Source organism: Neodiprion fabricii, chromosome 6, assembly GCF_021155785.1.
Source record: "Neodiprion fabricii isolate iyNeoFabr1 chromosome 6, iyNeoFabr1.1, whole genome shotgun sequence".
Classification (NCBI taxonomy): Eukaryota; Metazoa; Arthropoda; class Insecta; order Hymenoptera; family Diprionidae; genus Neodiprion; species Neodiprion fabricii.
The window spans coordinates 15,547,985-15,574,510 of NC_060244.1; the positions used below are offsets into that span (position 1 = coordinate 15,547,985).

A 26,526-nucleotide genomic window follows, 5' to 3' on the forward strand; every position below is an offset into this window, starting at 1 on the left:
CTTTGAAAAAAATACTTTTCGTAACAATTGCTGTGAGTGGTATCGTCAAAGTATCCTTCTGCACCTCGATAATTTGGAATAATCCAAACTTTCTAGATAAATCGGGCTCCTCAAAGAAATCTCCCGTTTCTTTGGTCAAATAACCGGCGGCAAAGTATTAATCGTTGTGAGCGTGTAAAACATTTATAAAAATGATTTGGCCATTACTGAGGAGGAAAACATTATCGGGTGACGAACAGGTAATTATCCAATTTCCTCCGTGTATTGCTTTAATCTGGTCACGTTTTTTTACAACTTTGTTTACGATTTTTTTTGACTGAGGATGTACTTTTTCCAGCGGATCTATTTCTGCCAGTCTGTTGACAACTTGTGCCAAGGGATTCTTGGGAGTGCGAACAAGTTTTTTCAGCCTTCCCAAGTAGTTTTCTGCCCAGAAAGCTGAAATATCGGTGAGGGGTGATATGAAATTCTTTACATCCTCTGCTATATGAATCAGATTATGAACATTCATAATCTGAGAGTCAATGCCATACAGTGTGGGCATGAATTGTGTAAATTGTCGTAGAAGCGTGTTTGCGTAGTCTGCAAATTTGACAGCACATTCTTCGTTACAGAGTATTCTGCATGAGACCACCAAAAGAAGAAAATTCTTGTACTGGTTTTCTGGGAGAATATTCGAAAAAACTACAGCTCCACAGTACAAAAGGCAGAAACGATACTGCGTAGCTTTCCACCGCGCCACTTCGTTTGTATTGTATACTTTGCGCTGAAATTCTGAAGGGATATTTTTCTCAAGCGAAGCCATCAAATCTTTGAGACGACGCAGTTGTGATCTTCTTATCCGGTAAGGGCTACTTCGACGAATCCACTTATCAAGAAGTAATTTCATGATGCCCAAATATAAAAGATGCATGGAGTCTAGTGGCATAGATTTAATGTTAAATGATGTTAAATCTTGGCAGTAAAAGCAGTGGAGAACACAAACCAGGCAAATGATGATTAGGATCTTCTTTCAGGCGGAATGAGCGCTGAGTTCTTTTTGCACAATCAAGCTCAGGGTAGACTCTTCTTTTATTGATGGTGAGACCTTTTACCGTGCACCGTTCACAGGCATGAAACCTACCGTGACTTTTGGAGCATCTTATCCATGATCGAGCTGGTGAATCACAGATTATCGCCTCAATTCGAAATTTATTTTTTTTCCCCTCGATGATTGCTCCATGGGTTATCAATTTATCGGCTTCTGAAATAAAATCTTTCAGGAAATCCATGACAGAATTTGGCTTTGAGTCCCCTGAATATATTGCCACGACCGTAGGTGTGCTCACGAAAGCTTCAGCATGAATTTTCATTAAGATCGGCCAAAATTGCAAGCTGGACTTTTGGTAAATTTGAACCCCGTCGATGTTTATAAAAACGTTAATTTTGGAGGAATCGAAAATGTGTGGCGGGATTTTTTTTCTCAAAGATTTTTCCAGGCCAAGATATATGTACTGTCCTGCGGTGCCTTTTTTAGACAGCATAGGTTGAATATTGCTCGTGCATTGCTGAGTTCCTAAGAGAGACTTTACAGTTTTTGGTAAATTCACATACCCTTTCGACCTTAGAAATAACAAAAAGTCTGTCAAGACAGCATGCGTCAATGTGTTTGCATGTTTTAAGGCAAGTGCTATTAATTTTTCTTTTATTGTAGGGCCATGAACGTCGTCTGCGTCACTCCCAGTGACAGATTGTTCAGGATTTTCACTCCCAGATGCAATCCCGTCGTATTCATCAGCTCTTGCTGCTTGGTCATCAATGCATTCTTCACACTCTGAAATTTCAGATGGGACAACTTCCACATCATGAACCGAAATAACTTATGGAATATGCAACGGTTTCTTCGGTTCTTCTTTTTTTTCGTCACCGCACGACTTTTTTCTTTTTTCAGAATTGTTTAATACACCCGCGAAAATTTTCTCATATTTTTGTTCTTTCTCCAATAAACGTTTTTTTGCACCGTGGTATTTTTTTGACACATTTACGCTTTATGTATTCATCCGCGAACTTGTATTTTATTTTTTAAAAGAAAGAAATAACCGATAAGGTTTGTCGTTAAAATTTTGTTTTAGAGGTTATTTCTCCACGTGTACTCGCCCACCACAGGAACACGAATACATAGAGTGTAAAAATATACTCTAGCTTCTATGCTAGATAAATCGAGAATCTGTGGAGTCATCGGATAACAACTGCTGGTACATATACTACGCCACGTATTTTTCCCACGGCTGATAATAATGAAAACAATGATCGGAAAAGATATTATGACGAAGACGTATACATTCTAAAAAGAGCTAGGTTAGATAAAACTATATTGGTCAACGATTTGTTCGAAAATACGGGCCAATGACCAAGCCATTGTTCGTCCGACATTTTTATCAGGCGCCAAAATTCGGTAAATATCGAAAGTTGGGCAAGTCTCGATTTGGCATATTTCTCGTTTGTCGTGGAGCCGGTTTCGTCTCAATCTTAAAGAAATGCTGGCGTTTGCCGAATATTCAACGCTTAATCAAGAATAGAATTAACACTAAGAATGAGCGTTCGACCCAGAATGGAATGAGCTACGAATATCATCGATATATCGACGATGTTAAACCGACGCATAACCAATGCTAGTAACTGAAAAATATTCAACGTTCAATCAACCGTTGATTTAATTTTAACCATTCGCGTTGGCCCCAGAGTGGAAGAAGCAACGGATAACAAGGATCTGTCGCCGATGTGAAGCCGTTGCTCGACCAATGTTGATGAGATGAAAATGGTCAATGCTCAATCAACAGATGGATTAATTTTGAGAATTACCGTTGGCCCCACAGTGAAAGAAGCAACGAATATCAACGACATATCGCCGATGTTAAACCGACACTCGACCAATGCTGGTTACTAAAAAATATTCAACGCTTAATCAACAATTGAATTAATATTAAAAATTAGCATTGGCCCGAGAGTAGAAGAACCAATGAATACCGACGATCTATCGCTAATGTTAAGCCGATGCTCGATCAACCTTCGGCATTCAAACTTTTTTCGGTAATGGAAGAAGGCGTTGGTTAAGCGTCGGTGGTACAATTGGCTCGGATTCAGGTCTACAATTTATTTCGAGGCTCGGTAGTTAACAATTGCAGCCATCGTTGGCCATATTTAGAGGATTGGCAAAATTTTCTAGGGTGGTTATCAGATTTCCTCGTACCTTGTAGGATAAACAAGACATTTGTGCGGAATTTGAGGAGGTGAAGTAGCGAATATATGACTAACATGTTAAAACACATCTGTGCTACATTGATCTGAAATATCCTGTGAAATTTTTTCCAGATTCTACAATAATCCATCAGATTCTAGGGAATACTTTCACCCAGGTATAATTAGGGGCAGCAACAAGACCGAGTTTCACAATACATATAAATTTCAGATTGCAGGATATCCAGGAGTATGTGGATGCATTGATGGTACGTTTATAAACATCCGTACATCCGCACATAAAATCAAGTCGACCTACGTTAATCGTCACGATACAACGGCATTGACTTTGCAAGGAATATGCGATGCGAAGAAGACGTTCCTTGATGTATTTACCGGAATACCAGGAAAAATTCATGACGCGAGAGTATTTACTTTGTCATTTATTCGCCCTACCGTGATATCAATGGGCCTAGATTGTCGCATACTCGAAGATTCTGCTTATCCGTTATGTGAAAATTTGATGACACCGATCCGAGATTACGGAAATTTAATAGATGAACAAAGAGAATACAACAGGCGGTTCTTTTCAACGAGAGTTTTAATCGAAAATGCTTTCGGGCTTTTGAAGCAAAGATTCAGGCAACTGATAAGAAGAGATATGTGGGGTGTTTTAAAGACATCGAAATTTATACTATCATGCTGCGTGATAATTTATGTATTGAAAGGAACGACTTCTTGGATGGAATTGAACATTACGTGACAAAACCTGAGCCTGAAGCAGAGTTTATTATAAACGATGAAGCTCGGCGTTTAGGTGTATTGAAACGCAATTTGCTGGCCAGGCAATTCATGTAAATATAGAAGCGTTGCGATTTGTAACGTACATCATTTGTAAATTTATAAGATTTGCAAAAAAATAATTTTGGCAACGTCTGATATACTGCATAAAATATTCACCTACCGAAAATATTGAGGTCTAGATCATTAAAGATGAAAAATTATTAAAATTGAAACTATCTATTTTGTTATAAATAATTTAATGAACTCCCTCGTTTTGTCTCCAAAAGCAATACTGTTGTGGTGAAAGTGTCAATTTTTTACAGTTGGATCTATCGTTGACGGAAATTGATGGTTGAAAAATTATGATGTGGAGTTAATTAACAGAAATAAAGATACATTCCATAAAACCTTATCTTTGCTTATGTTTTTTGACTAACAAATTAACCTTATCAAACATTCTAACGAATGATAATAAAACATCACAAATAAATATCACAGGATACATTATCACAACATTGACGTGACATGATACCGATAAATAATCTCACCGGTTTGATTGTTCTAACCTGAAATAAGTTAGTCATGCAACAATGCTCGGTTTGAACATTTATCGGGGCCACACCTCTTAATGTTCAAAATCAAAATACCGCAAACAAGTATCACTGCAAATCTTGCAATTTAATTTGAGCTTGGCCCTTTTACGATATTTTTTGAAGTGAGAATTGATAATGTATCCAGTGATATTTGTTTGTGATACTTTGGATGAGACTCATTTTTACAGGTTGGAAGTAATATAACATTTTATAAATTATAAGTAATAATATGACAAATAAATTTAAAGAATATAACAAACGATATCTGTTAAAAAATACAAGAGTTGGAAATATAGGAAATTTCTTCCACTGATGCGTACAATCAGCTTAAAAAAATAATATTAATACGATAATCATAAGCAATATTATAATAGCCAATTCGACTGATCACACTGGTGTGCACAGAGTATATTTTCATCTTTTTCTAAAGTGTATGGCAGAAAAGGGGGAGCGCTCTGAGAGCGGATCTGGAGTGTTTACTCGAGAACGCTATAAGAATCTCAAGTGCATAAAGGTGCCGTCAACCCGCTTCGTAAACGAAATATACCTTCCTTTATTGATAGGCAGCAGGGTAATTTCACGCGGAAAAGATGTAACTAGAGATGTGAGTATGAAATGGGAATCGTATCCAGAAAAATTGTGAAACACCACGGGAATCATGTGTGTTTTCTTGTAATTTTAATTGCACCCCTTATGCGCAAGGCCACGATATTCGCTAGAGAAATGGCAATAATCGTGACACTTTTTATCGTACGGCAAAAACAGTTTCTCATAGATGTAACAATTTTTCGCGCGCGTGTGTCGATGCCGTTGCACTTGAGTCAACGATTTCATAGGGATGATATTTTTAATTCGCGATTCTACGTTAACGGCCAAGTCACGAAGCTGCGTAACGAACCATTCGATACAATCGGTCCCCCGTTCGCTCACATATCCCGATAATGAAGCATCGTATGAGCAATGCACGTAAAATGCCACACTATGCGGAATATGCTCGTGGGATTTGTTTGCACCAGGTTTCAATATGCACTCGAGATACGCATAGACGACGAACGGTACCCGACCCTTGTTTCGAAAACTTGTAAATTCCACATTTTTCTTTTTATCCGAGAAAAGGATTCGCACCTTGTTCAATCGCATGCAATGGTCTCTATGACTATCATAGTTGCTCTGTACCCTGAAATGACACAAGCATCTGTCGCACAAAAATTGTTGAGCACAGACTGACAGTTGGCTGCCAACCAAACGTGACAGATTTTTAATCCAAGCAAAGTGGAATCGCTGTGTGTAATTGTTCAAATCAATATCACCAACATCCATCTCCTCGTCATCATTACTACACTCAACCATAAGTAGGTGAATCACGTCATCGGTTGGATTTGTCAAATTCTTACTCAAATAGAGCGGTACAATTACACTTTTTCCCCTTTTACACTATCGCAAAAATCACATTTATCTTAAGATTGTTCAATTTTAGAAATTTCTCCACACTGTGCAAGGTCATGGGGAAACTTATGCCTGTACAATCCCACTCGTTGATATACAGCCTATATCTGGATGCATTCTCCGAATGGTTGTTTATAGGGTGTCTAGCTGCGGTCATAGCCCAGAGAAAGCAACGATCATCTTTGTTTTGAACGTTAACCACAGCCCTTTTCCGTTGAATATTCTTAGGTAGCGTAACAAAGGTTGAAAGACCACCGGTGAGAGGCTGGTGGCGGTTAATGTTAATCACCACATTGATAATTTCTATCATACTTCAACCGGAATCCCGTTGCTCAAAATCTTCAACCTTCACCAGCAGCTAATTTATTATTTTATCATTAAACCAGACTGCGAGACCCGTTGGAGGTATTATTATCTCATTCTTGGTGGTAAACGATTTCATATCCTCGGCTCTGGCCCCCTTCACGTTTTCAAATTTGCACGTGAGGTTGACGTTAACTTTAATTTGACCCTCGTTCCGCTGTACTTTCCTCAGATGTTCGATTGGTGAGCACGCCGGCATCGATTAAAAACCCCATAAGATCGCGATGCTTAAGATTATTAATAATAAATTTTCTTGGGAACTTGGACAGAATTGATCAGATTCAATTTATCAAAATTTGCAACGTTTCGTTGGTTTTATTTATTTTCCAACTTCATCAGGCAAGTTTTGAGGTTAAATCGTCGTTTAAATCCTCTGGTCCATAACATCAAGTCAAAAATATGTTTAAATAAGACTAGACAGATATATACATTTTTTTTTTAATAAAATTATAAATTCATTGTGCCAATAAATCAATTTAAATAAAATAAAATGGACAAATATAATGATGGACAAATACACATGTCACAGGTCTGTGATTTAAGAGTCACTACGTTTGACATGTGTATTTGTCCATCATTATATTTGTCCATTTTATTTTATTTAAATTGATTTATTGGCACAATGAATTTATAATTTTATTGAAAAAAAAAATGTATATATCTGTCTAGTCTTATTTAAACATATTTTTGACTTGATGTTATGGACCAGAGGATTTTAACGACGATTTAACCTCAAAACTTGCCTGATGAAGTTGGAAAATAAATAAAACCAACGAAACGTTGCAAATTTTGATAAATTGAATCTGATCAATTCTGTCCAAGTTCCCAAGAAAATTTATTATTCATACATTTAACATGGATGAGAACCAAGATTTGGACTTAAGATTATTGACGATACCGGTACGAATCCTGCTATAGAATGCACCGTCAAGATCATCCCATTGGGTGCGATTGTGAATATTATCGGTGTCGCCAATCCCCGCGCCAACGATGGACCGACGAAGCTGTATAAACTTTGTCAACCAAAATTGTGGCAGTGAAATTTTACTCTGCATCGACTGCTTTTCGGAGGTGCGCGTATTTGGTGGGTTTATAAGATTTTTCAAAGTTAGAATAATGCGCTGCCCGATCTCGATCCAGTGTACAATATATTCGTGACTAGTTGCATCCCGCACCACCGTATGTAGGTGAGCGTTCGCCTCCGCCATCGACGCCATGAGATCCGAGCACAATTCCTGAACCATATTTTCCACAGAAACATCACCCTAGAGGATGGAGAGCGAATGATCATCCCAATCGTACACACACCCTACACACACACACGCGCGCGCACGCACGTACACAAACACACACACACACAAACATTGCGTGGTAACTCTGATTGGATGGGCCAGTAACAGCTATTTATTGGGGATGGATTCACCCAATGCGCGGCTTGACCCGTAAGTATGCGAGACAATGATACAGCTCGAGTCTGCAAACGAATGAGCCTGAGCCTCATTATCATCACGCAATGCCACCCTTAATTTCTATTCAAAATAGTGAAATCGCTTCGCATCTGCCGCTAATTTTTGTTCATCAAAATGGGGGAAAAAGAAATCGTCTGTTCCACGCCAACCCGCAGGGTGGTGGTAGTGGCGGTAGGTGAGTTTATATAAATAGACGCGTTTCTGCAACATCCAACATCATTCGACAAGTATTCGGCATTGAGTATTTCCAGTGAAAAAAAAAACGTTACTTCACTTCTACAAACTTTTTTGTCGAATGGAGAATAAATAGATGGAGAAATAAAAAAGTGGAATTCTGGAGAATCCGGGTAAGTTCAACGATCAGTGAATAATCACCAATTCGAATAAAAATCCTACATAGTTAAGAGTTACTTTTCTTTCTTCAAAAATCATGAAGAAATGTGCAAGTCTAACAACGACAACAACAACAACAACAATAATACCGCGATCTCATCCGTCTAATTCTAGTATATCCATGAGATAATAAGCGACATGCGGTGTATTCGATGCGAGCGGGATCACTTGAGGAGGAGCAACATCGGGTTGACAATCGAGGCAATGACAGCTTCGATTTGTTGGAGATCCGGTGGCTGCAAGAGGGTCGTTGGGGTGAGAAGCATCCGGCAACCGCCTGGGGTCACCAAGCGTGGCAGATCCCCAAGGGCTGTATGACTGTATACACCCAGGTAGCACAATCATATGGCCAGTACGTAACAAATACTTGAATCGTGTTCCCTCCTAAATCACAGCTACATCACATGTGCTCTACATGTACCGTATATGTACTCTATTATGTCCGCCACAAACCATTGTGGCAGCTATGTAACAGGCACAGAACAGAGATACGTATCAACGATATCACAGATGTAGATGAGATACATATCCTTCCGAGTCCGTTATGTATCATTTATGTTCTTATTTGTTGCATCCAACGCAGTAATATTTTATAGTGACAGATCAGATTTATAACTGCTACGTAATATATCCAAATCAGAGTCATGAAAATAACGTACTCAATACATATCTGCTACCCCGCGTAACATCCTGCGATTCATTTTATGCGCACTTGCACATGTGCACGCTACTTAAAAAAAGTACACAAATACCAGAATATATATATATATATCAGATGGTCGCTGCCAGGTCATTTTCGGTTACGTGGTGGTTTCTTTCAGGACATTTGGTTCCTTTCAGGTCCGACCTGGAAGATGTATACGGCTTATGGTGCTTTTCGGGTCTGACCTTGAAAGAACCAATAGGTGTGTTTTGGTACATCTCAGGTCCGTATATAGTATAAAATCGTATAAAATCGTATAAACTCGATATATTGTACAGTTCCAGGACCAGTTCTTGAAACAGCCGATATATGGAATGATGTACAGTTTTATACAGTTTTATACAAGTTTATACACTTTTATACACTTGACCTGAAAATGGTAATTTGAAGGCCAAGACATGTATTTTATCAAATAAAACAGCTGTATTTAACCCAACATTTGATTATACACCGCCTATTTTATGGAAATTTTACTATTTTACCTAGATATCGTTCCTAAGTGATTCCGGTCATGTGAAGCGTACTGTAAAGCCTACAATACGATATTTTTTATCAAGATTTTTAGTAATCAAAGTCTGTGAGCTAACGGCAACGAATAATTCAACTCAGGACGTAACCACAATTCCCAAATTCGAGTAAAATACTTACAATCATCAAGTGATTTGTGTTACATGTCAACATAACCTAGACGACGGACGTTGTATACATTGAAGACCAAATCGTAATCCGCCGATGGGATTCTGAAGATTTTCACAGTATTTCAGAAAACATTAAGAAAAAACAATGAAACACTGTCAGATGCAATGTCCATCAAGTCATACACGAGCTGTAATGGACAATAAATGTGAACAGCTGTCCAGTGTTCAGATATAACCTTAAGACTTCTGGCTTTTGGTCGAGCTTTCGGTAGTGCTCTGACAATACTGAAATTCCAGAAGAATTCACTTTTATTTTCAGTGGACCAGAATGATAGCAAATAGGTTACTAAAATATCATGAGGTTTCGAAAATCTCGGCAACACAAGCGTTGTATATAAGGTCCTGGAATCAACCATTACAACACAGGTTATACTTGTGTAGAGAAAATACCGTTAATTCGTATTTTTCTATTCCATTGAGCATGGCAATACGATTTCTTGAGTAAAATGTATCTCAAAAACTGGATACCTTAATTAAAATGAAGACTATTTCAATTAATTGAAAGCTTTATTCCAGTATCTACCCTTTGAGTCAGAATCCTAGAAACAATATCACATGGGACAGGGCACTTGAATAGAACACATCAGGGCGTTTCGGATTATTTCAATCCAAGTAATTGAAAAGTGATTGGTCATGATTTCTCGCATAAAGAGTATTTCACGAGCAACGTGACCTGATTGCGAGGTGAACAAAAATGAGTTGAGTTTGTTGAATGTGTTGATTTGAGAATAATGTTTAGAGTATCGGTGATAGCTCTAGCGGTTTTTCTCAAGGATCAAAAATTGTTTCCGTTCAATTGAACATCCCTCTGATTTTTCTGGAATACAGAAGTTTTGAGAAAAACTTTCCATATAAAAAATCATCCTCAATCGCCAAAGTACCGTCAATAATCTGATGAAACATCCTCCAAGTAACTGACGCAAGTGCATCGTGCTATGCAACTGTTGATTTCAGGACTCGGCCGCGCATTGCTTTCAGGTTAACGCGGTTTCCACGAAAAAGAAAATTGTTCTTGATCGTGCACAGAGTACGCTCGGTTTGAATTGAGAATTTGATGGCTGGGATCCTAACTCAGTTATAAATTTTACGGGAAAATGTACGATAAAAGTATTGTCTTTGCCCACGTATGTATTGCGTTATGCAAGGGTTCATTTCAGGACATTACATGCATCGCTTATTTAATTGTGAATACTTGAGTGTTTCACGTCCTAGTTATCTGTATGCAACCATTATCTTTCACTAAAATCCTGTATGAATTTTTCTAGGACGTCAATCGCGTAAATGAAAAACTATCTAAATTTGGACGATTGAGGTTATGATAATCAACCTCGGGAGCGTCGTTTACATTTCATTACGAGAAATCGCTTGTTTATGAACGGATACACACTGCATTGCATCCTCCATCGCTTGATACTTTTCGTTATATGCCAGTACACTGCATAATGCATCGGAATCCAATCTCATAATTTCACCTTCGTGTTAATTACCTGTTATATGAAAATTGCGGTCACGTTATGTTTTATGGAAGGGTTCTTTTCAGGACTGAGAATAATATGTATTCAAATAAGAGTGAGGACTCTCGACATTCTTTTGAGATCAAACGAGGAAATTAAAACTATGACTCCAATTTTTCACACCATACTCTGCAGGTGATGACAACAGTCTTTGCAACAGAATATATGAATGCATTTTTCTGGAAGTAGAGTATGAGCATCACTGAAACGCAGATCTTTGGGGTTATATTGTGCTTTGAAGTAATGACATATCGTTTTATTTATGAATAACAGCTCGTTTCACATCAGATTTTCATTCCATTCCGCTACCATTCGAAGTACCTCCACCCCCCGCGCCGCCGTCTGTAAAATGCAGTTCTTCGAGATACGAATTTCGGTAGTAAATTACGCGTTGGGATGAATACAATATCTACGGCTCATTTACGATTTTTTGATCGGGTTTTCTCCAATGTCTAAAGTAATAATAATAATTCCAAAAACACCCCTATGTTTTTTCCGGCAAACTCAGGTCTTGACAGTACTTTACTTTTCATATGAGAAATCACAGCTCATCGCCGAATTAACCTAAACGATATCACGCAACATTCTCAAGTAACTGACGCAAGTGCATCGTGCTATGCAACGGTTGATTTCAGGACTCGGCCGCGCATTGCTTTCAGGTTAACGCGGTTTCCACGAAAAAGAAAATTGTTCTTGATCGTGCACAGAGTACGCTCGGTTTGAATTGAGAATTTGATGGCTGGGATCCTAACTCAGTTATAAATTTTACGGGAAAATGTACGATAAAAGTATTGTCTTTGCCCACGTATGTATTGCGTTATGCAAGGGTTCATTTCAGGACATTACATGCATCGCTTATTTAATTGTGAATACTTGAGTGTTTCACGTCCTAGTTATCTGTATGCAACCATTATCTTTCACTAAAATCCTGTATGAATTTTTCTAGGACGTCAATCGCGTAAATGAAAAACTATCTAAATTTGGACGATTGAGGTTATGATAATCAACCTCGGGAGCGTCGTTTACATTTCATTACGAGAAATCGCTTGTTTATGAACGGATACACACTGCATTGCATCCTCCATCGCTTGATACTTTTCGTTATATGCCAGTACACTGCATAATGCATCGGAATCCAATCTCATAATTTCACCTTCGTGTTAATTACCTGTTATATGAAAATTGCGGTCACGTTATGTTTTATGGAAGGGTTCTTTTCAGGACTGAGAATAATATGTATTCAAATAAGAGTGAGGACTCTCGACATTCTTTTGAGATCAAACGAGGAAATTAAAACTATGACTCCAATTTTTCACACCATACTCTGCAGGTGATGACAACAGTCTTTGCAACAGAATATATGAATGCATTTTTCTGGAAGTAGAGTATGAGCATCACTGAAACGCAGATCTTTGGGGTTATATTGTGCTTTGAAGTAATGACATATCGTTTTATTTATGAATAACAGCTCGTTTCACATCAGATTTTCATTCCATTCCGCTACCATTCGAAGTACCTCCACCCCCCGCGCCGCCGTCTGTAAAATGCAGTTCTTCGAGATACGAATTTCGGTAGTAAATTACGCGTTGGGATGAATACAATATCTACGGCTCATTTACGATTTTTTGATCGGGTTTTCTCCAATGTCTAAAGTAATAATAATAATTCCAAAAACACCCCTATGTTTTTTCCGGCAAACTCAGGTCTTGACAGTACTTTACTTTTCATATGAGAAATCACAGCTCATCGCCGAATTAACCTAAACGATATCACGCAACATTCTCAAGTAACTGACGCAAGTGCATCGTGCTATGCAACGGTTGATTTCAGGACTCGGCCGCGCATTGCTTTCAGGTTAACGCGGTTTCCACGAAAAAGAAAATTGTTCTTGATCGTGCACAGAGTACGCTCGGTTTGAATTGAGAATTTGATGGCTGGGATCCTAACTCAGTTATAAATTTTACGGGAAAATGTACGATAAAAGTATTGTCTTTGCCCACGTATGTATTGCGTTATGCAAGGGTTCATTTCAGGACATTACATGCATCGCTTATTTAATTGTGAATACTTGAGTGTTTCACGTCCTAGTTATCTGTATGCAACCATTATCTTTCACTAAAATCCTGTATGAATTTTTCTAGGACGTCAATCGCGTAAATGAAAAACTATCTAAATTTGGACGATTGAGGTTATGATAATCAACCTCGGGAGCGTCGTTTACATTTCATTACGAGAAATCGCTTGTTTATGAACGGATACACACTGCATTGCATCCTCCATCGCTTGATACTTTTCGTTATATGCCAGTACACTGCATAATGCATCGGAATCCAATCTCATAATTTCACCTTCATGTTAATTACCTGTTATATGAAAATTGCGGTCACGTTATGTTTTATGGAAGGGTTCTTTTCAGGACTGAGAATAATATGTATTCAAATAAGAGTGAGGACTCTCGACATTCTTTTGAGATCAAACGAGGAAATTAAAACTATGACTCCAATTTTTCACACCATACTCTGCAGGTGATGACAACAGTCTTTGCAACAGAATATATGAATGCATTTTTCTGGAAGTAGAGTATGAGCATCACTGAAACGCAGATCTTTGGGGTTATATTGTGCTTTGAAGTAATGACATATCGTTTTATTTATGAATAACAGCTCGTTTCACATCAGATTTTCATTCCATTCCGCTACCATTCGAAGTACCTCCACCCCCCGCGCCGCCGTCTGTAAAATGCAGTTCTTCGAGATACGAATTTCGGTTGTAAATTACGCGTTGGGATGAATACAATATCTACGGCTCATTTACGATTTTTTGATCGGGTTTTCTCCAATGTCCAAAGTAATAATAATAATTCCAAAAACACCCCTACGTTTTTTCCGGCAAACTCAGGTCTTGACAGTACTTTACTTTTCATATGAGAAATCACAGCTCATCGCCGAATTAACCTAAACGATATCACGCAACATTCTCAAGTAACTGACGCAAGTGCATCGTGCTATGCAACGGTTGATTTCAGGACTCGGCCGCGCATTGCTTTCAGGTTAACGCGGTTTCCACGAAAAAGAAAATTGTTCTTGATCGTGCACAGAGTACGCTCGGTTTGAATTGAGAATTTGATGGCTGGGATCCTAACTCAGTTATAAATTTTACGGGAAAATGTACGATAAAAGTATTGTCTTTGCCCACGTATGTATTGCGTTATGCAAGGGTTCATTTCAGGACATTACATGCATCGCTTATTTAATTGTGAATACTTGAGTGTTTCACGTCCTAGTTATCTGTATGCAACCATTATCTTTCACTAAAATCCTGTATGAATTTTTCTAGGACGTCAATCGCGTAAATGAAAAACTATCTAAATTTGGACGATTGAGGTTATGATAATCAACCTCGGGAGCGTCGTTTACATTTCATTACGAGAAATCGCTTGTTTATGAACGGATACACACTGCATTGCATCCTCCATCGCTTGATACTTTTCGTTATATGCCAGTACACTGCATAATGCATCGGAATCCAATCTCATAATTTCACCTTCATGTTAATTACCTGTTATATGAAAATTGCGGTCACGTTATGTTTTATGGAAGGGTTCTTTTCAGGACTGAGAATAATATGTATTCAAATAAGAGTGAGGACTCTCGACATTCTTTTGAGATCAAACGAGGAAATTAAAACTATGACTCCAATTTTTCACACCATACTCTGCAGGTGATGACAACAGTCTTTGCAACAGAATATATGAATGCATTTTTCTGGAAGTAGAGTATGAGCATCACTGAAACGCAGATCTTTGGGGTTATATTGTGCTTTGAAGTAATGACATATCGTTTTATTTATGAATAACAGCTCGTTTCACATCAGATTTTCATTCCATTCCGCTACCATTCGAAGTACCTCCACCCCCCGCGCCGCCGTCTGTAAAATGCAGTTCTTCGAGATACGAATTTCGGTTGTAAATTACGCGTTGGGATGAATACAATATCTACGGCTCATTTACGATTTTTTGATCGGGTTTTCTCCAATGTCCAAAGTAATAATAATAATTCCAAAAACACCCCTACGTTTTTTCCGGCAAACTCAGGTCTTGACAGTACTTTACTTTTCATATGAGAAATCACAGCTCATCGCCGAATTACCCTAAACGATATCACGCAACATTCTCAAGTAACTGAAGCAAGTGCATCGTGCTATGCAACGGTTGATTTCAGGACTCGGCCGCGCATTGCTTTCAGGTTAACGCGGTTTCCACGAAAAAGAAAATTGTTCTTGATCGTGCACAGAGTACGCTCGGTTTGAATTGAGAATTTGATGGCTGGGATCCTAACTCAGTTATAAATTTTACGGGAAAATGTACGATAAAAGTATTGTCTTTGCCCACGTATGTATTGCGTTATGCAAGGGTTCATTTCAGGACATTACATGCATCGCTTATTTAATTGTGAATACTTGAGTGTTTCACGTCCTAGTTATCTGTATGCAACCATTATCTTTCACTAAAATCCTGTATGAATTTTTCTAGGACGTCAATCGCGTAAATGAAAAACTATCTAAATTTGGACGATTGAGGTTATGATAATCAACCTCGGGAGCGTCGTTTACATTTCATTACGAGAAATCGCTTGTTTATGAACGGATACACACTGCATTGCATCCTCCATCGCTTGATACTTTTCGTTATATGCCAGTACACTGCATAATGCATCGGAATCCAATCTCATAATTTCACCTTCATGTTAATTACCTGTTATATGAAAATTGCGGTCACGTTATGTTTTATGGAAGGGTTCTTTTCAGGACTGAGAATAATATGTATTCAAATAAGAGTGAGGACTCTCGACATTCTTTTGAGATCAAACGAGGAAATTAAAACTATGACTCCAATTTTTCACACCATACTCTGCAGGTGATGACAACAGTCTTTGCAACAGAATATATGAATGCATTTTTCTGGAAGTAGAGTATGAGCATCACTGAAACGCAGATCTTTGGGGTTATATTGTGCTTTGAAGTAATGACATATCGTTTTATTTATGAATAACAGCTCGTTTCACATCAGATTTTCATTCCATTCCGCTACCATTCGAAGTACCTCCACCCCCCGCGCCGCCGTCTGTAAAATGCAGTTCTTCGAGATACGAATTTCGGTAGTAAATTACGCGTTGGGATGAATACAATATCTACGGCTCATTTACGATTTTTTGATCGGGTTTTCTCCAATGTCCAAAGTAATAATAATAATTCCAAAAACACCCCTACGTTTTTTCCGGCAAACTCAGGTCTTGACAGTACTTTACTTTTCATATGAGAAATCACAGCTCATCGCCGAATTACCCTAAACGATATCACGCAACATTCTCAAGTAACTGAAGCAAGTGCATCGTGCTATGCAACGGTTGATTTCAGGACTCGGCCGCGCATTGCTTTCAGGTTAACGCGGTTTCCACGAAAAAGAAAATTGTTCTTGATCGTGCACAGAGTACGCTCGGTTTGAATTGAGAATTTGATGGCTGGGATCCTAACTCAGTTATAAATTTTACGGGAAAATGTACGATAAAAGTATTGTCTTTGCCCACGTATGTATTGCGATATGCAAGGGTTCATTTCAGGACATTACATGCATCGCTTATTTAATTGTGAATACTTGAGTGTTTCACGTCCTAGTTATCTGTATGCAACCATTATCTTTCACTAAAATCCTGTATGAATTTTTCTAGGACGTCAATCGCGTAAATGAAAAACTATCTAAATTTGGACGATTGAGGTTATGATAATCAACCTCGGGAGCGTCGTTTACATTTCATTACGAGAAATCGCTTGTTTATGAACGGATACACACTGCATTGCATCCTCCATCGCTTGATACTTTTCGTTATATGCCAGTACACTGCATAATGCATCGGAATCCAATCTCATAATTTCACCTTCATGTTAATTACCTGTTATATGAAAATTGCGGTCACGTTATGTTTTATGGAAGGGTTCTTTTCAGGACTGAGAATAATATGTATTCAAATAAGAGTGAGGACTCTCGACATTCTTTTGAGATCAAACGAGGAAATTAAAACTATGACTCCAATTTTTCACACCATACTCTGCAGGTGATGACAACAGTCTTTGCAACAGAATATATGAATGCATTTTTCTGGAAGTAGAGTATGAGCATCACTGAAACGCAGATCTTTGGGGTTATATTGTGCTTTGAAGTAATGACATATCGTTTTATTTATGAATAACAGCTCGTTTCACATCAGATTTTCATTCCATTCCGCTACCATTCGAAGTACCTCCACCCCCCGCGCCGCCGTCTGTAAAATGCAGTTCTTCGAGATACGAATTTCGGTAGTAAATTACGCGTTGGGATGAATACAATATCTACGGCTCATTTACGATTTTTTGATCGGGTTTTCTCCAATGTCTAAAGTAATAATAATAATTCCAAAAACACCCCTATGTTTTTTCCGGCAAACTCAGGTCTTGACAGTACTTTACTTTTCATATGAGAAATCACAGCTCATCGCCGAATTAACCTAAACGATATCACGCAACATTCTCAAGTAACTGACGCAAGTGCATCGTGCTATGCAACGGTTGATTTCAGGACTCGGCCGCGCATTGCTTTCAGGTTAACGCGGTTTCCACGAAAAAGAAAATTGTTCTTGATCGTGCACAGAGTACGCTCGGTTTGAATTGAGAATTTGATGGCTGGGATCCTAACTCAGTTATAAATTTTACGGGAAAATGTACGATAAAAGTATTGTCTTTGCCCACGTATGTATTGCGTTATGCAAGGGTTCATTTCAGGACATTACATGCATCGCTTATTTAATTGTGAATACTTGAGTGTTTCACGTCCTAGTTATCTGTATGCAACCATTATCTTTCACTAAAATCCTGTATGAATTTTTCTAGGACGTCAATCGCGTAAATGAAAAACTATCTAAATTTGGACGATTGAGGTTATGATAATCAACCTCGGGAGCGTCGTTTACATTTCATTACGAGAAATCGCTTGTTTATGAACGGATACACACTGCATTGCATCCTCCATCGCTTGATACTTTTCGTTATATGCCAGTACACTGCATAATGCATCGGAATCCAATCTCATAATTTCACCTTCATGTTAATTACCTGTTATATGAAAATTGCGGTCACGTTATGTTTTATGGAAGGGTTCTTTTCAGGACTGAGAATAATATGTATTCAAATAAGAGTGAGGACTCTCGACATTCTTTTGAGATCAAACGAGGAAATTAAAACTATGACTCCAATTTTTCACACCATACTCTGCAGGTGATGACAACAGTCTTTGCAACAGAATATATGAATGCATTTTTCTGGAAGTAGAGTATGAGCATCACTGAAACGCAGATCTTTGGGGTTATATTGTGCTTTGAAGTAATGACATATCGTTTTATTTATGAATAACAGCTCGTTTCACATCAGATTTTCATTCCATTCCGCTACCATTCGAAGTACCTCCACCCCCCGCGCCGCCGTCTGTAAAATGCAGTTCTTCGAGATACGAATTTCGGTAGTAAATTACGCGTTGGGATGAATACAATATCTACGGCTCATTTACGATTTTTTGATCGGGTTTTCTCCAATGTCCAAAGTAATAATAATAATTCCAAAAACACCCCTACGTTTTTTCCGGCAAACTCAGGTCTTGACAGTACTTTACTTTTCATATGAGAAATCACAGCTCATCGCCGAATTACCCTAAACGATATCACGCAACATTCTCAAGTAACTGAAGCAAGTGCATCGTGCTATGCAACGGTTGATTTCAGGACTCGGCCGCGCATTGCTTTCAGGTTAACGCGGTTTCCACGAAAAAGAAAATTGTTCTTGATCGTGCACAGAGTACGCTCGGTTTGAATTGAGAATTTGATGGCTGGGATCCTAACTCAGTTATAAATTTTACGGGAAAATGTACGATAAAAGTATTGTCTTTGCCCACGTATGTATTGCGTTATGCAAGGGTTCATTTCAGGACATTACATGCATCGCTTATTTAATTGTGAATACTTGAGTGTTTCACGTCCTAGTTATCTGTATGCAACCATTATCTTTCACTAAAATCCTGTATGAATTTTTCTAGGACGTCAATCGCGTAAATGAAAAACTATCTAAATTTGGACGATTGAGGTTATGATAATCAACCTCGGGAGCGTCGTTTACATTTCATTACGAGAAATCGCTTGTTTATGAACGGATACACACTGCATTGCATCCTCCATCGCTTGATACTTTTCGTTATATGCCAGTACACTGCATAATGCATCGGAATCCAATCTCATAATTTCACCTTCATGTTAATTACCTGTTATATGAAAATTGCGGTCACGTTATGTTTTATGGAAGGGTTCTTTTCAGGACTGAGAATAATATGTATTCAAATAAGAGTGAGGACTCTCGACATTCTTTTGAGATCAAACGAGGAAATTAAAACTATGACTCCAATTTTTCACACCATACTCTGCAGGTGATGACAACAGTCTTTGCAACAGAATATATGAATGCATTTTTCTGGAAGTAGAGTATGAGCATCACTGAAACGCAGATCTTTGGGGTTATATTGTGCTTTGAAGTAATGACATATCGTTTTATTTATGAATAACAGCTCGTTTCACATCAGATTTTCATTCCATTCCGCTACCATTCGAAGTACCTCCACCCCCCGCGCCGCCGTCTGTAAAATGCAGTTCTTCGAGATACGAATTTCGGTAGTAAATTACGCGTTGGGATGAATACAATATCTACGGCTCATTTACGATTTTTTGATCGGGTTTTCTCCAATGTCCAAAGTAATAATAATAATTCCAAAAACACCCCTACGTTTTTTCCGGCAAACTCAGGTCTTGACAGTACTTTACTTTTCATATGAGAAATCACAGCTCATCGCCGAATTACCCTAAACGATATCACGCAACATTCTCAAGTAACTGAAGCAAGTGCATCGTGCTATGCAACGGTTGATTTCAGGACTCGGCCGCGCATTGCTTTCAGGTTAACGCGGTTTCCACGAAAAAGAAAATTGTTCTTGATCGTGCACAGAGTACGCTCGGTTTGAATTGAGAATTTGATGGCTGGGATCCTAACTCAGTTATAAATTTTACGGGAAAATGTACGATAAAAGTATTGTCTTTGCCCACGTATGTATTGCGTTATGCAAGGGTTCATTTCAGGACATTACATGCATCGCTTATTTAATTGTGAATACTTGAGTGTTTCACGTCCTAGTTATCTGTATGCAACCATTATCTTTCACTAAAATCCTGTATGAATTTTTCTAGGACGTCAATCGCGTAAATGAAAAACTATCTAAATTTGGACGATTGAGGTTATGATAATCAACCTCGGGAGCGTCGTTTACATTTCATTACGAGAAATCGCTTGTTTATGAACGGATACACACTGCATTGCATCCTCCATCGCTTGATACTTTTCGTTATATGCCAGTACACTGCATAATGCATCGGAATCCAATCTCATAATTTCACCTTCATGTTAATTACCTGTTATATGAAAATTGCGGTCACGTTATGTTTTATGGAAGGGTTCTTTTCAGGACTGAGAATAATATGTATTCAAATAAGAGTGAGGGCTCTCGACATTCTTTTGAGATCAAACGAGGAAATTAAAACTATGACTCCAATTTTTCACACCATACTCTGCAGGTGATGACAACAGTCTTTGCAACAGAATATATGAATGCATTTTTCTGGAAGTAGAGTATGAGCATCACTGAAACGCAGATCTTTGGGGTTATATTGTGCTTTGAAGTAATGACATATCGTTTTATTTATGAATAACAGCTCGTTTCACATCAGATTTTCATTCCATTCCGCTACCATTCGAAGTACCTCCACCCCCCGCGCCGCCGTCTGTAAAATGCAGTTCTTCGAGATACGAATTTCGGTAGTAAATTACGCGTTGGGATGAATACAATATCTACGGCTCATTTACGATTTTTTGATCGGGTTTTCTCCAATGTCCAAAGTAATAATAATAATTCCAAAAACACCCCTACGTTTTTTCCGGCAAACTCAGGTCTTGACAGTACTTTACTTTTCATATGAGAAATCACAGCTCATCGCCGAATTACCCTAAACGATATCACGCAACATTCTCAAGTAACTGAAGCAAGTGCATCGTGCTATGCAACGGTTGATTTCAGGACTCGGCCGCGCATTGCTTTCAGGTTAACGCGGTTTCCACGAAAAAGAAAATTGTTCTTGATCGTGCACAGAGTACGCTCGGTTTGAATTGAGAATTTGATGGCTGGGATCCTAACTCAGTTATAAATTTTACGGGAAAATGTACGATAAAAGTATTGTCTTTGCCCACGTATGTATTGCGTTATGCAAGGGTTCATTTCAGGACATTACATGCATCGCTTATTTAATTGTGAATACTTGAGTGTTTCACGTCCTAGTTATCTGTATGCAACCATTATCTTTCACTAAAATCCTGTATGAATTTTTCTAGGACGTCAATCGCGTAAATGAAAAACTATCTAAATTTGGACGATTGAGGTTATGATAATCAACCTCGGGAGCGTCGTTTACATTTCATTACGAGAAATCGCTTGTTTATGAACGGATACACACTGCATTGCATCCTCCATCGCTTGATACTTTTCGTTATATGCCAGTACACTGCATAATGCATCGGAATCCAATCTCATAATTTCACCTTCATGTTAATTACCTGTTATATGAAAATTGCGGTCACGTTATGTTTTATGGAAGGGTTCTTTTCAGGACTGAGAATAATATGTATTCAAATAAGAGTGAGGACTCTCGACATTCTTTTGAGATCAAACGAGGAAATTAAAACTATGACTCCAATTTTTCACACCATACTCTGCAGGTGATGACAACAGTCTTTGCAACAGAATATATGAATGCATTTTTCTGGAAGTAGAGTATGAGCATCACTGAAACGCAGATCTTTGGGGTTATATTGTGCTTTGAAGTAATGACATATCGTTTTATTTATGAATAACAGCTCGTTTCACATCAGATTTTCATTCCATTCCGCTACCATTCGAAGTACCTCCACCCCCCGCGCCGCCGTCTGTAAAATGCAGTTCTTCGAGATACGAATTTCGGTTGTAAATTACGCGTTGGGATGAATACAATATCTACGGCTCATTTACGATTTTTTGATCGGGTTTTCTCCAATGTCCAAAGTAATAATAATAATTCCAAAAACACCCCTACGTTTTTTCCGGCAAACTCAGGTCTTGACAGTACTTTACTTTTCATATGAGAAATCACAGCTCATCGCCGAATTACCCTAAACGATATCACGCAACATTCTCAAGTAACTGAAGCAAGTGCATCGTGTCATGCAACGGTTGATTTCAGGACTCCGACACGCATTGCTTTCAGGTTAACGCGGTTTCTACAAAAAAGAAAGTTTTTCTAGAGTGTGCACAGAGTACACTTGGTTCCGACGGCAAATTCGATGCCTCAAATTTCACCTCGGTACTGGATTTTACGGAATATTGTTAGTTTATAGTGTTCTGTTCACCCAAGTATGTATTTCGTAATACCATGGTTGATTTCAGGACTCTAAAACGTGTATCACTTCAGGGTTATCATGTGGAGCAATTTTTTTTCTTACAGGAATAGCTTTCTTTGATAATTGAAATTTTGCAAATAACTTTTTTCGGGTGTAATTGAACCTTCAAATATTTTCTGAAATAAATATAATCGCAAATTTTTTATGTTTGATAATAATTTTATAATTTTCAATTTTGATATTACTTTCAGAATTCATTCAATATTTAATCGCACGCGAAGTAATGCTTGCTTCAAAACTTCAATTAACAAAAATTGCGATAACTTCTTCGAAAAATTATTCGCTTTCAATCGCAGCTTATGGCTCTCGGCACGCTTGGCTACTGCAGTAGCTTATGAGAAAGTGCGTTCCAGTATTATTTGAGTTCAATGGTTGTGTCAGTAGCTGGAAAGCACCCAATGTAACGTCAGCATGTACACAAATACATCAAAAATTAAATGTCATTATTCACTTGATAATTACTCAATAAGTCGTTGAAACAACCTTGACATGATAAAAATAATATCTCATCGATTAGAACATAGCAGTGAGGTTCGTTTGGACTTACAAGTATAATGCCCATAAGAAAGAAGAAAACTCACGAGGTTAATGAAAGGATAAGTATTTCAAGCAATTATGGAACCATGAGCCACTCCTTTTATTTTATACACAGTTATAGATATTGAACAAAACATCTATTCATTTTTCCTTATTATTGTATTGTTTTTAATTGATTTATTTACACTGCAACCGTAATCTTCTTCGAGGAAATTCAAAAAGTCTATAGTCAGCTGTTTCTTCTCAGCATCATGTCGTTTGATGCAGTCACTTTTTAGAATAGCCCCAATTTTCTTCAAGCATGTTCCAAGTGCCGCAGCTGGAGCTGGAGTTTCATAAGTACCGTCTTCATCGCGGAATTTAGCCACTTTATTCACTGCTTTCAGAGCTGTATCATAAAATTTAGGATTATACAGAGATTGCAAATCCGTAATTTCTGGATCTAGGTCTTTTAATGCTATCACAAACCGAGCAAGTAACCTCAATTGACTTCTTATCATTTTATCTTGATGTGGATGCTGGTATTTACGAGATAATTTGTTGCCAAATAATACAATTAGTCGATCATATCTAGCAATATGACCTTCAGTGTCATCTCTCAGTACGGGTAAAATTCTGTTGCTCATCTTGAAAGATGCTTCAGGGTGGTTACGTTTAACAAGTTTTCTCCCCTCTATCAATATCGTTCGAGTATTGCCGCTCTTTGGATTTGCACAACGTTGATAATGATGACGAATATTGCTTTTAGCATAAAAACCTTTACATTTCGAGCATGGTACGAAGTCCTTACCAGCCTTCTTCATTTTTGCCTGAGGTCTTCGACAGACAAATAACTTTCCATTATTTATAGTGATATCTTTGTTATGTACCAAACTGCCTTTGTTTCGAAGCATAGTGATAAATTTTAGTCGCTCAGGGTTTTTTGCAGGTAAGTAACTGAATTTTTTCACTTCAGTTTCGTCACTGTGTACTCGTAGCAAATGTCGAGCAAATTTGGTTTGTTTTTTACCACAGAAAATGCAATAATATAATTTTCCAGCCCCTTTAGAGCCGTTTGACGGATCTACGTTGAGATGGGCATCGTCACATCCGATACTTGTACGGTTTGCAGATGAATTCAAGGTAGAATTTTGCGATGTATTATTTTCTTTAATTGCACTTCTATCATGAGAAGAGTTTGGTACTTCATTCTCGTTCACTTCAGGTTCCTCCAGCTGTTCATCAGAGTCTGGTATTTCGTCAGTGTCGTATTCACTGTCAGTCATCGGAACATATTCCGAACTGTCATCTTCATCCTCGTCCTCACGATCATTTTCGCTTGTTTCATCTGGAGTAAAATGGGTGAGAAAAAATTATAAAGTCATATTTCGGAAAGTACCTACACATGTATACATGTGTACAATCGAATTAAACTTAATCAGAATAGTATTCTTTTTATACAAACAAAAATGTCCCTCTAATTTGTGGATTCGTCCGCACTGGCAATAAGTTTCAGGCGAATGCAAAATGTTACCCGTTGAATGAATTCTAAGCTAAGGATATTCATATTTGAAATGGCGTAATGTGTGTGTTGATAATAATGTGTTTATTAAGCTGCTTTCAATATCATAAAAAATTTCCGTTTAGTGCAAAGCTTACAGGTACCTCTTGGGCATTGACCAGTGATGGTCAATCAATTCATCCTACGACAGAGCTAACAAATTACCTAATCATGACTACAAAAGCTTCCTTATTCAAGACAGTAGGTTCTTTCTGTTTCCACGAAGTTGGCAAGCCAAATATACCTCGAATACACTTTTTTTCATTTCAAACTGCAAGACCTCTCTCATATAATGGCTAGTAATCAATAGTATAGTATCACTTGACAAATAAGATATTCCACGAGTCTTACAAAAGGAATTTGAGTCTTGAATTTGTACATAAAATCTACACTCCAAACTTTTTCAACAATTTTTGAAGCACCCAGTATAATAACCAAGGGACTAGTTTTCTAAATCTAAGACTTGTAAGAAATTAAACAAAAGAAAATCACTGGTACACGGTCGCCACAGCAGAAAACAAATCAATAGCTGTTATGTGTAATTGGGAGATTAACTCAAAAACTGAAAACAAATTACTTGTTGGAATGATATTGAATTTGAACATTATATTGAATAATCTCTCTTCAAAAGTGAAACATGAAACTTGGGCAGATTTGCTATCTGGCTTGTAATAAGCGCTTCACCTAACTGGCTCGCTATCGTTATGAGGTTTGTACTCGGTGGAGTAATACTCCTCAAATTGATTCTGAGAAGATTGGACGTGCTCAAAAATTGATTAGAATATTATTTCTTGCGTTTGAACTCCCGGCCAACATGACAAAAATTGATTCAACTTCAATGACTGAATTCTTTCCCTTAAGAAAAAAATTTCTAGCTATACACAATGCAACCATGATGCAGAAGTTTTTTCATCCTCACCTGTGTTTCCTGATGCTTTTTTATTCTCTTCCTCTTGGAGGGGGAATTCGTTGACCTTCTCAGCAGGTTCTGCGTTATCTGATTTCGCAGCCAACCCTAAGAGATATTCCTTATCGTCTGTGACAAAAAAAATACAAAATTCAGACCACTACTGAAATATATTAAAAAATAACTCCCAGTGACCAATACGGATCGATTTTCAGATTCAACACTTCTGACTAAGAAAATCAATTTTTATCCATTTTTTAGCAAGCTTCACTGGGGCCTTTTTCACAAGGAAACCTTACTACAATTTTCAGTTGTCAATAGATTAATTACAGATACGTGCTGTGTCAAATTATCACTAACTCTACTTAGCAAGGAAATCTGTAACGAACTGTAAAATTATCGTACACGAAATATTGATCAGTTGTACTCACCGCCTGAAAAAATAACTTCTACCGCATAATTTGAGTAAACTCAACATTTTGATTTTAATTTCCTTCTTTTGTAACTGCTGCCTACTCGTTGATCTCAGAGCCAATCAAAATCCGTCTACAAAGTGGCCGACCAATCACATGCGCCCAGTAGCGGCGACCGGCTGCAACAATTTTCTCCTTTGGCTGAAGTTGCCCGCGATTCGGAGACGCCAGCGATTCAAACTTAAGGTAGAAGCGTGGTTTGGTGCACACGCAGTTGCACCCGTTCGATCTTCGAATGATCTTGTGATTTGAAATGTTGAGTTTAATCCAATATTCGGACGGGT

The 26,526-nt window shown here is 38.0% G+C and overlaps 1 protein-coding gene across 1 annotated transcript; it reads right to left on the reverse strand.

The window, feature by feature from the left end:
* Positions 1-1,684: 1,684 nt before the first annotated feature.
* LOC124185540 lies at positions 1,685-26,247 on the reverse strand. Its single transcript, XM_046576415.1, has 4 exons — positions 26,223-26,247; positions 25,782-25,898; positions 23,508-24,649; positions 1,685-1,813 (listed from the first exon to the last, which is right to left on the reverse strand). The coding sequence occupies exons 1-4, from the start codon at positions 26,245-26,247 to the stop codon at positions 1,685-1,687; spliced, it is 1,413 nt and encodes a 470-aa protein (XP_046432371.1).
* Positions 26,248-26,526: the final 279 nt, after the last annotated feature.

Coding starts and splice junctions, on each gene's coding strand:
- LOC124185540 (XM_046576415.1), bottom strand. CDS start 26,247: ATGTTGAGTTTACTCAAATTATGCG. Junction 24,650..25,781: donor AAAAGCATCAGGAAACACAG/GTGAGGATGAAA, acceptor ATTTTACTCCAG/ATGAAACAAGCGAAAATGAT. Junction 1,814..23,507: donor AAGAAGATTACGGTTGCAGT/GTAAATAAATCA, acceptor CTGAAATTTCAG/AGTGTGAAGAATGCATTGAT.